This window comes from Hesperophylax consimilis, chromosome 3 (genome assembly GCF_061612785.1).
Source record: "Hesperophylax consimilis isolate HC1 chromosome 3, BYU_Hcon_1.0, whole genome shotgun sequence".
NCBI lineage: Eukaryota > Metazoa > Arthropoda > Insecta > Trichoptera > Limnephilidae > Hesperophylax > Hesperophylax consimilis.
This window is the reverse complement of record NC_142838.1, coordinates 15567167-15581628: the sequence shown is the minus strand read 5'-3', so window position 1 is coordinate 15581628 and position 14462 is coordinate 15567167. Positions and strand designations below refer to the sequence as shown.

Here is a 14462-nt window from a genome sequence, read left to right as displayed (position 1 = left end):
GGTAACGCATTGGACTGCCATTCCGAAGGTTGCGGGTTCGAACCCGGCGTGCGCAAATAAATTTTATTTGATTAATTTGTGTTATTTCACAATTAATTAATTAAAATAATATATAGTATATTTGCGGCACGTTCCAGGGTGGAAGATACTCCCAGTATCGCCCTGGTGTAAGACCACCATTCAGAATTGAAACGTTGCTCCAAATGGCTTTAGCCGTGTTTAGTGACTAGATCTGAATAGCCAGGTACTTCCCCACCTTCCTCTTTCCCTTCCCCACTTACCTTCAGCCTCACAACATCCCCCAATTGGGGATGCCATAGTCTCACTGGCTCCAGACGACAGCAGTTGAGACTCTTGTGAGGTATTCACTATAAAAAAAAAAAATAAAAAAAAAATAACATAGGGGAGACCGGGGACTGTTTTACCAATTTGACTTTTACCATTTTCTACGTTTTGTTTATTAGGGCTATGAAAAAAATAATCATACTCAACGGCAGATAATTTAGTTTTCTACAAAATGATGGTAATACTATTTCTATTAATTTTATTGAAAATAAGCTATAAGCGCGTAAACAGATCGGGAGAAGTGCTACAACCGACTCCTACCCCGGGTCAGTTGTATCAGTAGTGAAATGTAGATCAAAACCCAGAATTTAGGTACAAAGTTGTTCATTGGAAAAACACCTAATTTATTAGTTTTTAAAATTACTATTCAATATTTCAATCATGTTCAGCAAAATAATTCACAATTTATCTGGCTAAAACTAAAACTATTACTGAACTGTATTGAAGTTTTATCACAAAACTTAACCATTTTAATGTAATAAAATTACAAAACAAATACATCTCAACAAAATGATGAAAAAAAGTTTTTTTTAATGAAAACAATGTTCTAAAATTGTCCCAAAGTTGCAGTTATCCCTCTAAAAAAATAAACATTTATATTTTTTATTTTAAAAATAGGTACTTTGTCATAGAAATGCGAGGGAAAAAAAGTAAAACGAACAAATAATTGGACATTGAAAGTGTTACGGACGGACATGTACTTCAGCTTATAAGACTTGGGAGCTGTACTCACATAAACTTTTAAGAAAACTCGGGGTTAGTTGTAGCACGGGGTCAATTGTACCGGTAGAATCATCCCCCGATAAATAGATATAACTATCGTCGACCGATCATTTCAAATTAAAACGCAAACTTTTGGTTATTCTCTACTCACGAACGCTTCAGAACCCGTCCTAAAGTAAACAAATTTTGCCCAAAGCGGGTAATAAATAGTAAAACAGGTACAAACAGAGCGCAGTAATTGTAATATGCAATATACTACGAATGCAATCGAAAAAAGTTACTTATGGCGCTCAAAATTTTCTTCTTCCAATTGCAAAAGTCCGCGTTCTACTATATACCACGGCCTACTGGCGACATACGTCAGGGCCATTGCACGACGACTCATCAAAAAGGTACTTATTATAGTTAGTGAGTTATTCGCTTCGGTACTATTGACCCGTGTTACAATTGTTACCGGTCTCCTCTACATCATAATATGCATTTGAGGAATACCGCTGTTCTAAACGTTGCGCGATTTAATACTATTGTATAGTGCTTATTTGCATAGTTTTAACATTTCTTATTTTCATGTGAATATCGCGTAAGAGTCCCAACCGCTCCCACCCGACTGAAGCCAGGCTGAGATTATGGCATCCCCAATTGTGGTATGTTGTATGGCTAAATGAAAGTGGGAGGGGAAGGAGATGGTTGTGAAGTACTGGGCTATTCAGATCTGGTCATCAAACATACCTAAAGCAATTTAAAAAACTTTTCTATTCTGATTCTGAATGGTGGTCTTATATCAGGGCGATACTGGAAGTATATTTTACTCCAGAACCTACACTGCAAATATACTATGTATTATTTTAAATGAGTAATTTAATAGTATCTAATTGTTTGTGCAATAACACAAATAAATCAAATTATTATTTTTTTTAAAACATAATGAGTAATATATAATTATTGAAGACAATTTAGAATCTTATATTTTCTTTAATGAATAAATATTACAATTTGGGGTTTTACTCATTATGTTAATCAAAAAAAAAATATCCAAGACTTGCGAAAAAGCTATTTATCCAAGTTGCAAATGTTGCACACTAAAACAAAAAAGGATCTATTTATCCAAGACACTATTTAGAAAGCATATAGTTCGGGAAGAATCTTGCGATCATTCACGAGGATAGCAGGCAATAAAAATGTGCGGAAAGAAAATGAAGATAATTTTGGTAGTTCTTAGTCATACAATTAAATATATCCGGAGGCAATAGAGTTGAATTAGCCCAGTGGTAGAGTAGAGCCCCGGCAAGGCTAAGGTCCTGGGTTCAATTTCTAGATGGAACCTTATCTTTTCTGATTTTTCTATATTTTTTTTCGAGGTTCGCTAATATTGTCCCGCGATCTCCTAGTAAAGAGTTTTACCCTTTGACCACGGAGGACCACGAAATTATTATTATTTAAAGACATAATGATGATTATGCACCATGGGAACAAAACGTTTAGATATTTAAGCCACAGTCACACGTGCCTTATTTTTCACGTAGATCTACGTTGTAAATTATTGGGGCACGCATGTGGGCGGTCTCCAAAGTGTGTTTATTCAAACTGAAGTCATTTAAACATATTTATTATTACTAACACACGACATACGTTAATTTTAGTAATTGAACATAGGTTAGCTTATTGGAAACCAAAACATTATATTTTTGTAGCGATCTTTATCGCCTAGTATTATGGAATCTTTAGGAGATTAATTATTAAAAAGGGAAGAAAACATGACAAAAAACAATAACACATTAAGTTCACAAAGTATTTTGAACTTGAAGGCGTCATTTGTGAGATATTCCCATATCATTGAATGGAATTCATTCCAAGGCACAATTCAATCAAATAATTCGAATTTGTGTCCAAGATGTATTCCAGACGGTAAATTTATACTTTTTTTTACCAAAAATCACGGTTTGAAAATGAAAGTCTGGAAAAAAGTTCCGGTACGACCACTGTTGTGAAGGAATATGTGAATGAAGGAATAACGTGGCGTTTGGTAATTGCAAGGGTTTTCTTAACACTTGAACAAAAAGAGAGCTCATGTTGGATTACAAAACGATATTTTACTATCAGCTACCCTCCGTGCCCAAGCCAGATTATAGGAGCCATAGTGAAAAAATTATAAAAATGTAATAATGTATGAATGTGATTTATAATAAATTAGTTTCTTTAAGCTTGGATGTACAAAGGGCTAAAATAAAATAAATAAATGTATTAACGACTTTTATGTCTGCGATTTCACTCCAGTTAATTCCACTTCACGCCTCAGTGGTCGAGGGGTAAGGCTCTCGACTAGAAATCAGAAGATATCGGGTTCAAATCCCAGCGTGCGCAAGTAAATTTTATTCGGTAAGTTTGTTATTTCACAATTTAATCGTTTAAAATAATATAAGGTATATTTGCGGCACGTTTGAAAGAGGACTATACTCTTAGTATCATCCTGTTTTAAGACAACCATTCAGTTTAGTAACCAGATCTGAATAGCTTGTGCGGTATTTATTCATTTTTGGGAAATCGACAGTTTACATTATCAGTTTGTACATAAGTGTTATTTAGTGAAATAAAACCAATTATGGATTTCATCCTTGTGAATTTAACTGAGACAGCATAATTTAAATTTTTGAGAAAGGAATATTAATTAAAAAAAAATTATACAAAACAAAAGATTATATGAAACGAAAAATTTACAAAACAATACATTTATAGCCATGGAGAGAGGTTGTAGATATAAATCAAATCATAATAGAGATAAAAACAATACAAACAATAGAGACATAAACATTATTCACAAACCATCAGAGAAATATTCTTTTATGGACCTCTTGTATTTGGTAAGTTCGCAACTGAAAATATCAACCTTAGATAATACGGTATTGTAATTATTGCATAGTCTGTTCAGGCAAGAATTCTGATTAGAGTTCGTTTTACTTTGATCAACCCTGAACAGGACACAAGAGCGTGTTGAACGCGCAGGTACATTGAATGGAATCTTGTTTAGCAACTCTGGGCATTGAATATTATTGTTAACTACTTTAAACAGAAATGGTGCATCCTTATGATTCCTCCGTACATTCACATTTTAAAAATGCTTGCAAGTCTGAAATAATTATCTCAAGTCCCTATAAAAGAAACTTCAGCAGAAGCAGACAGATACAGATGCAAAAATCGTCCGAAAACCAATATTTAAAACCATGGAAATCGGACGACCACCTCTTTTCAAGAAAGTCACACCACAAAGAATCACCACAAAGCATAAGGCGGGAGATTCCACCGTGCATAACTGTTTAAAGAGAGCACAAAAACAGGCTTCTAAGGACTATTTTTACCCACAATGCAAGGAGAAATATCAAGATCCACCAACAGAAGATTGGATAGAATGTATTGTGTGTAAAGCATGGTGACATGAGAACTGCACAGACTACGATAAGGGGCAATTTAAGTGTGATACTTGCAATGGGGGGTAACTCTTCGCGGTGCGAACACTTACCCTACGGTATGCGTATACTTACCCCGCACACGGGGTAAGTGTACGCAATCGACATGCATGTAAACTTTTTTATATAACTGTTTGATTTATGAACCATATGAGATTTTTATGGTTTTTTGAGATGCCTTAATAATCGATCATATTAATAAACAAAAATATTGATTAAAATACATAAAGGTTTTTAATAGAAAAATCAAATGTAAAAATTGCGCACGGTTACCCCACGTGACTCTAGTGGTAAATTAAAATACACATCCATCATTGACCAACTCGATTAATTTTAATCAATTCTTTTTCTGTTGTATTCTATGAATTTTAAAAATGACTTCTCTTTATATTAAACATGATAGATGAGTTATTTTCCGAAGTGATGGATATACTAAATTGATTTTTTCAAATTCTCATATTACAGTGTTGCGGCCAGAGGTTAAAATCGTTCCGGTCAAAATACCGACAAATCCTCGAGACGAGTTCAGACGTGTCAAATTGACACTCCTTCACGGCCTGCTCTGAACCTTTATGATCTATAACCCGCCTTATATTATGTGTCGGACTGTGAGTCGAGACCACTTTGCTAAAAGCGTGGAACACGAAACTCGAGTAGAAAGCTTTTAAAATGAGACTATGAACATTTTCTGAGAGGAAAAGCTTTTAAAACGCATGGTGCTTTATGATATTAAACTTTTAAAAAATGTATTCATGATAATCGCACATACCACAAATATTTTAATTAAAAAAAAACAGGAAACTTGAATCAATGTACATAACTTCGAAGCTTCCACGATAGCTCAGAGGTTAGTAAAGTGACCCGGAAAACGGTAGAACCTGAAGTTAAAATCCAAAATGATGTATGCAGAGAGGAGAGCCCGCGAAACAATTCCTTGCCTCACTTACATTCATACATCGTCTCATACATACTCTTCTGTTATTATGACTCTTTAAATGGCCGTACTCAAGTATATGGCTTAATTGATCGTGCAATGGCTACCACAGGCGTGCCCGACTTATTCTAGCATTCACATTCGAGTCATATAATTTCCTCACATTCCTTTCTTCATCCATTTGCTCTACATGCCCAAACCATCTAATCGTCCCTTTTATTAATCTTGCTCATTACGTTTAAATCAGCCTAAAATTTTTTGCAAATATCCGCACATAGTTTTTTTTCACACATACGCCTCAGGGATCCCATTCCACAGAATTTAGTCATATTAAGTTTATATTATTAAAATTTGAATCTATTCTTCCCTTTTTTACTCCTCGAAGAGTCAGGACTATTTGCCTCGTGTGAAACATGATTATAATATTTAATATGTTATCATTTGTTTGCGAAGCAACGACTCGAGCCAAAACACAAACAATACGACTGGAAAATCAATTCATTTCAGTAAAACGGAAAGTTTCGACAGGCTCCACTGAACATATTGTTAAATAGTATGCTTATTATAATTATATATGATAACAACGCGAACCACCCTTGGAACGACCCCAAGAAAACAACGCCACCGTGCCCCAAATATTACATTATATTGTCATGTGATATTTGGTTATCATTATAGATGCTATATCAAATAAGTCAGATGTTTGGTAATAGTTGTGTTATTGTATCAGGTAACTTTGTTGAATGAAATTAAACTCTACTTTATAGAAATATGATAATAAATTATTATTGTTACGCTTTCCAATTTAACTGGAAATTGGTATGAACACTCAAAGTATTATTTGGTTCCGTTTTCTTCCGGTACTCTACGACTAATTAATTACTCAGAAAATTTCACGATATTGCTTCACAGTGTGACTTTTAAAATTAAGTTTTGGTAGAACATTTTCAGTTTACGCTTTACATGGTGTTTTGTTCTTCAACTTTAGTTATAACTGGACTAACTTTCTAACGGCCTACCTAATGTTATTTATAGTGTGGAAAAATTCTCCCTAGATTTGGGTAAACGTGCGAGAAAGTTTCCTAAAAACGGGTAATTTAATACGCGTATGTGTGTGGGTATTCATTTTCTTCCCAGCATTAGGACGAAACACCTTAAGTTAAGGAACTTTCCGTGGAATTCGGATATTCTCAGGCGATACCCGGCAGCGAGATCATTAAGTAAAAGTGTTAGCAATGTTAGGGAAAAGTTACATCTGAGGTTTTAGGGTAATAGTTTCATTTACTCTCTAATAAACCTCACGCAACTGAGGATTGTAAAATAATAGTATTCTAAAAGAATTTTATTTTAATAAAATAAAAGTTCTAACCCAAGAAATTACTCAAAAGGATAATTATTATTATTACACAAATGAAAGAATATCTTTGTTTTAAACCACTTTATTAAATTTATATACGTCGAACGGTTTCGGTTAAACTCAACCTTCATCAGGACAGTACAAATATAAACTAAAATATAATACAGAGGAAGATTATTAAGTAAACAATAAAGAAAGAGAAAGTATATAAATGTGAGGGAGAGAGCATTAGGGCAGCGGAGTAGGTAGTGGGGTCGGGGAGGGGTGGGAATTACCCAGGGAGAAAGGAAACATCTTTTATATACTTATATACTTTCTCTATCTTTATTGTTTACTTAATAATCTTCTCTGTATTATATTTTAGTTTATATTTGTACTGTCCTGATGAAGGTTGAGTTCAACCGAAACCGGTCGACGTATATAAATTTAATAAAGTGGTTTAAAACAAAGATATTCTTTCATTTGTGTAATAATGTCAAACCACAAAGTTTTTGCTTCCTTCGATAATTATTATTATGTTCTGATAAAACTAAGTAACTAACCATCAGCCCATTTCAATAGGTAGACAGAAAGGAAGAACCGCCAAACAACTCTGTCTTGGCACACAATCCTTGCCTCATTAACATTCACACTTCGTCTCATATATATTGATCTACTATTCTGATTCTTGACATGGCCCGACTCCTGTATCTGATTCACTTGATCATTTCATGTTTTCCTAGGGTATCCCCGACGTCTTCTACCATTTCATGTTTTCCTAGGGTATCCCCGACGTCTTCTACCATTTCATGTTTTCCTAGGGTATCCCCGACGTCTTCTACCATTTCATGTTTTCTTAGGGTATCCCCGACGTCTTCTACCATTTCATGTTTTCCTAGGGTATCCCCGACGTCTTCTACCATTTCATGTTTTCCTAGGGTATCCCCGACGTCTTCTACCATTTCATGTTTTCCTAGGGTATCCCCGACGTCTTCTACCATTTCATGTTTTCCTAGGGTATCCCCGACGTCTTCTACCATTTCATGTTTTCCTAGGGTATCCCCGACGTCTTCTACCATTTCATGTTTTCCTAGGGTATCCCCGACGTCTTCTACCATTTCATGTTTTCCTAGGGTATCCCCGACGTCTTCTACCATTTCATGTTTTCCTAGGGTATCCCCGACGTCTTCTACCATTTCATGTTTTCCTAGGGTATCCCCGACGTCTTCTATCATTTCATGTTTTCCTAGGGTATCCCCGACGTCTTCTACCATTTCATGTTTTCCTAGGGTATCCCCGACGTCTTCTACCATTTCATGTTTTCCTAGGGTATCCCCGACGTCTTCTACCATTTCATGTTTTCCTAGGGTATCCCCGACGTCTTCTACCATTTCATGTTTTCCTAGGGTATCCCCGACGTCTTCTACCATTTCATGTTTTCCTAGGGTATCCCCGACGTCTTCTACCATTTCATGTTTTCCTAGGGTATCCCCGACGTCTTCTACCATTTCATGTTTTCCTAGGGTATCCCCGACGTCTTCTACCATTTCATGTTTTCCTAGGGTATCCGACGTCTTCTACCATTTCATGTTTTCCTAGGGTATCCCCGACGTCTTCTATCATTTCATGTTTTCCTAGGGTATCCCCGACGTCTTCTACCATTTCATGTTTTCCTAGGGTATCCCCGACGTCTTCTACCATTTCATGTTTTCCTAGGGTATCCCCGACGTCTTCTACCATTTCATGTTTTCCTAGGGTATCCCCGACGTCTTCTACCATTTCATGTTTTCCTAGGGTATCCCCGACGTCTTCTACCATTTCATGTTTTCCTAGGGTATCCCCGACGTCTTCTACCATTTCATGTTTTCCTAGGGTATCCCCGACGTCTTCTACCATTTCATGTTTTCCTAGGGTATCCCCGACGTCTTCTACCATTTCATGTTTTCCTAGGGTATCCCCGACGTCTTCTACCATTTCATGTTTTCCTAGGGTATCCCCGACGTCTTCTACCATTTCATTTGATCCAATCCGTTTTTCGTTTTAATTTCATGATGGCGAATAAATATGAAATGATATGTTGTGACATGTTATATGTTTCTAACAGATGAATGAATGGCGCGTGTAATGAAGAAGATCAAAAGACGGAATTTCCATTAAAAACAGACATTACGTTATTAAGTACTCAAAGTAATTGAATTCGGCCGGCAAGATGAATTTCCACCAACTTATAAACCTCATCTATTTATGACTTTTTAACCGTAACCGTGTGGTGGGTGCATGTGGCGTTTTTCCGACTATGCAACTAATTCCTTGGGAGCATCTTCCATTGTAATAACAGTAGAACTAGGAAAGCATACCTACCTGAAACCTGTTCTCAAAAGATTGCAATCCGTTTGTAAAAACAGGAAAATCTGTCAAACGTTACGGCACAGAGTCAAGGGATTTTTTCACTATTTTGTATTTTAACAATATGTTTTTGCTAACGCTCTTTCTTCAAGTTTGAAGCCACAAAAATCACATACAAACGCACCTTGTTCAGGACATGAAAAATATACTATTGAAAAAAAAAGGTTTGGTAAAAAATTTAAATTAATATTTGAATATTATTATTTGCTAATTTAACTTTTAATTTGGCAAGTATATTGAAATTAAAAATTAAACCATTTAGAAATACCATTATAATATCGAGAAAAGTATGAGAGATATTTATTCTTACCTATGACTTCTAAGTTGACCGGTGAACTTCTCCGTCTCTCATTGGTCAGGGTGTTTTCTGTAGCGCACGCGTAGCGCGAGAGTGCATCGCTTGGTTGCACATCCCGCATGTGCAATGTGTTCCCGGTCACCACATATTTAGCACCTGAGAAAGAAAACAGCAGTTATTATCAGACCTTTCAAAATTATTTTATTTGAAACATGTACCTGAACTCACAGAAGATCGAATTTTATAAATATGTGAACTCGGTCATGTTTTTTCTACATTTTCATTACTTCAACCTAAACCACCCATTTGGGCAATAAAACATAAGTTACAACATTGTATTTTTAACTTATGTAAGTTAAAAATAGAATGTTACTAGATTACATGTTAAAAGTGTTAGTATTAATTGTACAGTTAATGGTTATTCTATGAAGCTGCAACGATTTTAGGCTTCCTAACACAAATCAATAACATCGGCAACTCAAAACAATATTTATTACAAAGTTTTTAAAATGAATTTCCTTCAAATGTTTATGAAGCTAAAAGTTTTGCAGTTGTTCGAGGGTTGCGCAATGTTGAGAAGTCCAAATATTAGTTCGTAGGTAATAGAATATTATTCTAATAGGTTTAGAATAGATATACATTTTTTTTTTTGTGAAACGTTTCGTTTTAATAACTTTTTATTGTTTAGATACATCCGACATGCCTACCTCATAAGGGTTTTGATTGCATTGTAATGTCCCCCCTCCACCATTCTTTTCGCTACATCTGTAATTTAGTTTGTGTAAACCCTGATGAGGTGAGTTTGGCTCTTGTCGATTGAACATGTTGATTGTATCTAAACAAATGGTTAAAACGAAGTGTTTATTATTTTTAATGAAAAATATATCGAGTAGATCGAAATCAATAAAGAATATTTAATTCCTCACCGGAAAAATGATTATTGCTAATTTATTAAGAATCTCTTCAAATTATTGGTAATCCGGTAAAAAACGGGACAGGCGTTTTGATAATAAATTGGTATTTTACTAAAATTTTATCAGGAAACCAATTCATTCGTTAAGTTTCGTGTATAGCCGGATTACGAATAATTTGGAGAGATTCTTAATAAATTAGCAATATTTATTAAAATTAATTTTTCTCCGTGTGGGACGCCCTAAATTACTTTTTCGCTTTTTGCACTACCACCTTCATCGTTTTTAGCTTTACAACGTTAAATAAGCGATAGTTATTTCATAGCACTGCCTCTTGGCGGATGAAACTAGTTTTGTGTAATTATGTATTTTTTAAATATATGTAAGTATATGATATATTTATAAAGGAATAACGTAATGGGTGAAACCTTAAACTATAATATTTAATCATTGAAGACAATATACATTTCTGAACTATGCGTCCCGGAAAACACTGGTCTGAGGCAGTCAACTCTTAGATGAGCAACATCAGTAGCTGTAGGCAGACTGAAGGAACCTAAGCGCAAGCCAAATACTAAGTTTGGTGATCGCGCTTTCGGAGTATCAGGGCCGAAGGCTTGGAATAAACTCCCTCCGGAACTAAGATCCATAACAAGTCCAACAGAATTCAGGTCTAAACTAAAAACTTAACTTTTTAAACTGTCATACCCTTAAAATAAATATACCATTCCTGAGAGAATGTTCAGTTATATCCAATTTTCCAATAATGTCCTAAATCCTGTATCTAAATTTCGCTAATAAACAATTAGTTAATGTTATTTAAGTGTTAATCTCAAGTGACCTACCAGGTAAGTATTGTACTGTATATTATCTCCACATACAGTTACTAATAACATAGATCATTGTAGAAATGTATTATTAATTTGTACAGCGCCCTTGAGGTGATTTTGCACAAAAAAGGCGCTATACAAATCATCCAAATATTATTATTATTATTGATATTAACTCAATCGGTTGATGTGAAACAGAAAAGGTTCAGTCGCATCTAGGAATTGAACCTAGGACCACATCCTTGCCGGGGAAGTACTCTGACCACTAAGCTAATTAACTGTATCACACTTTGATTGAGAGCCACCAACATTACCTTTATTTTCCGAACGCATATTTTAATGCGTACATAATTAAAAAAGTTAATTTCTATAATGTAATTTTTTCCAACATATAGTTTAGTTTCGATGAATACCCCTATTTTTCATACCCTTTCGGTCTACCCATTTAAAAACACCCAAAAAACAACCATCATTTCATTCTGTTTGTTTTTGGGCTTAGTTCATGCTTTGAAAAGATTTTTATACCTTTGCAAGGAATATTTTTTGTTACTTTTGACATCTGTTTCACCTTCCAGACGTTAACAAATAAGTTTTTATAGTGGGTATGTAATTGTATTTCAAACAAAGAACCATCGCAAATGATCGTGGGCAAACAATTTATAGAAGAGAAAAAAATATTCAGACTTTTTTGTATTTCAAGAGCTAACTACCCGAAATGATACCAAAATTAAAGGAGTGTTGCGAGGCTAAAGACATTGTGATGAGAAGAATGATGAAGGAAAGTGGAGTTATGGAGTACCTGCAATGCGAAACTTTTTGTACCAACGTTTCGATTCTGATCGATAGTATATTGATAGTCTCAATTGATAAACAACCGTGTACGTAAAAACCTTAATAATGGAAACTGACATTTAACAGCCATTAAATGATTCTAGGAAAGATATAAACATTGTTTATAGAGGTTCATGTTAAGTGTGTTATGTCATGTATACGTTAGGTTTATTTATGTTTTGTTGTGTTGTGTTTAGGTTGTATATCATCTGAATATTTATATTCTGAAATTTACTGTATTTGAGTATAGTAAAAATGTAAATTGTGTATAGCCAAGATCACCCTTAATGGGTGAAAGCAAAAATAAATAAAAATAAAAAAATGTTTATACAGTCAAAGAGGATTGTTTACCTGTTGGATAAACTTGAATTTTCTAATCGAATTTCGGAATATTTCAAAGGTATTTTAAAACAATTCCATTTTAAAAACTAGATAAGCTAATCTTTCACACATTTGTATTTGAAATAAATTTTATTACTTATAAATCGGAATATTTTAATTTCATACATGAAGAAATTTGAAAAAAAACATGTTTGTATTTTACTTATTCATTGTTAGAGCAATGTTAACTTTGTTTTCTTGGAGTTGTATTTACCTACACATGCACAAGGCATTTATGTTATTAAAACTCGTCACCTTCATGGAATTCTTATGAAATTTAGATGGTAAAAGTTGAAAAAAAATAAATGTTAGAAATAATCTAACTTTTCGGAACGGGTATATCATGTGTCAGTCTGCCAAAATGTGACGTTGCCAGTTCTTTGGCAACTCAGTTTTTATAAGTAAAACCTTAAATTTGTACTTGTACAGTTTTTATTAAATTTAAATCAAAACACTTTTTAACGGTTGGAAAGTGGTTTTTATCAGTAAGGCTGAAGGAGTATATTTGACTTTGAAATAAATTGGACATTTATTTTGTATACGAAGAGTTGTTAGTAACCAAGTAGTCCAAAGCGTCAGGTTTGCATCTTTGCGTCGTGGGTTAAGTCCTCCATCATCACATTAAAAACATTTTTCGTTTTCTTCAGGAGAATTTAAATATTGTCAAGTTATTCGCAACCTAAGCATGTTTATCTTTCTAAAAGAAAAAGAATTCTGAATATTATTCTAAATCAGCATGTGAAATGTCTAGTGAAACTTGCAAACAACATACACATAATAAAAGATGGTTTCAAATCCTACAACCATGTTAAATAAATATAAAATTTATTTTTCGAAGAGTTTTTGAACCTACTGTTAAGTACCTACTCTCGTTCATGCGCGATGGTTTTACGCTCATTAGAACATGCCTCAACGTGTGTACCGTCTCGTTCGATGTTTTTTTTTACGAAATCGAAAAAAGATTCGAGGACCGTAATTCTTGCTCGATTTTCGACAGAAATTTACGATTTGACTGAGCGTCTTGGTGGTATATCTATAGCTATTTACACACATATATTCATGCTCGACGGCTTGGCTCCACCGATCATGTTGACTTGGAACCATGTTCGTCGTTGCGTCCACATGCTCTAGCAGCTCGACACAAGATTCCATAGATATATCACCAAGACGCTCAATCAAATCGTAAATTTCTGTTAATCATCCAGCAACAGACGAGAGTCTCAAGGAACACAGTGTTTTTTAGTACCATGGCAGTAAAGCCCTTTAATATTTTTCGCGTCAAACTGTTCGCTCAATATCAAACAAAAAACCATTGAGAATGAATGAGCGTGGGTACATAGCTTATTGCGTATTGTGTCGAGCTGTTGAGCGTGTGGACGCAACGATGAGCATAGTTCCAAATCAACATTTTCGGTGGAGACAAACCGTTGAAGATGAATACACGTGTGTACATAGCTTACGACAGAGGGATCGGAACTATGTTGTTTTTGTTCTGCCACAAATGTCGTCAACTCAGTCTTTTCGCATTTGCACATTAAACCAGTACCCTTTTGGACGTGATTAAAAATGTGACAATTAAGTGAAAGCAGTTAGAATTAACCCATTTACGCCTGCCGTGCCCAAACGAGGACGCCTTCAAATCTACCCACCATTTTGTTATTAATGTGGTAAGTTTTGCTAACAGTGCATTATTGTCGAGTTAATTGATGTGTCTTACATTTTATATCAAACATTTTGGATAACACCATTTATAAACAGTATTTTAGTGTCATAAATAAAGTGAATCTCAGAGTCGCGGTGATTACCAAATGTAAGTATTTTTTTTATATGTTTACGTTCGTAAATTTTTAATTTTTCTACATAATCTTATTGAACACTTTGTTTACTTTGGAATAAAAATTTGATAAGTTAAAATATATAATTTACTGAACTGTGAACTACTTTTTTTTGTTGGTGTCCCCAAATAGGGACAGTGGGCACATAAAGAGTAAAATATTCTTTTTTTT

General features: G+C 34.5%; 1 protein-coding gene across 1 annotated transcript in view; it reads right to left on the bottom strand.

Annotated features, from left to right (window-relative positions):
* Positions 1-14462, bottom strand: part of LOC149425015 (cell adhesion molecule Dscam1-like) — a 394348-nt gene that overhangs the window by 95730 nt on the left and 284156 nt on the right. Inside the window, exon 22 of the mRNA XM_089647487.1 lies at positions 9516-9659. Within this exon, the coding sequence (XP_089503613.1) occupies positions 9516-9659 (144 nt within the window). The remainder of the gene's footprint in view (positions 1-9515; positions 9660-14462) is intronic.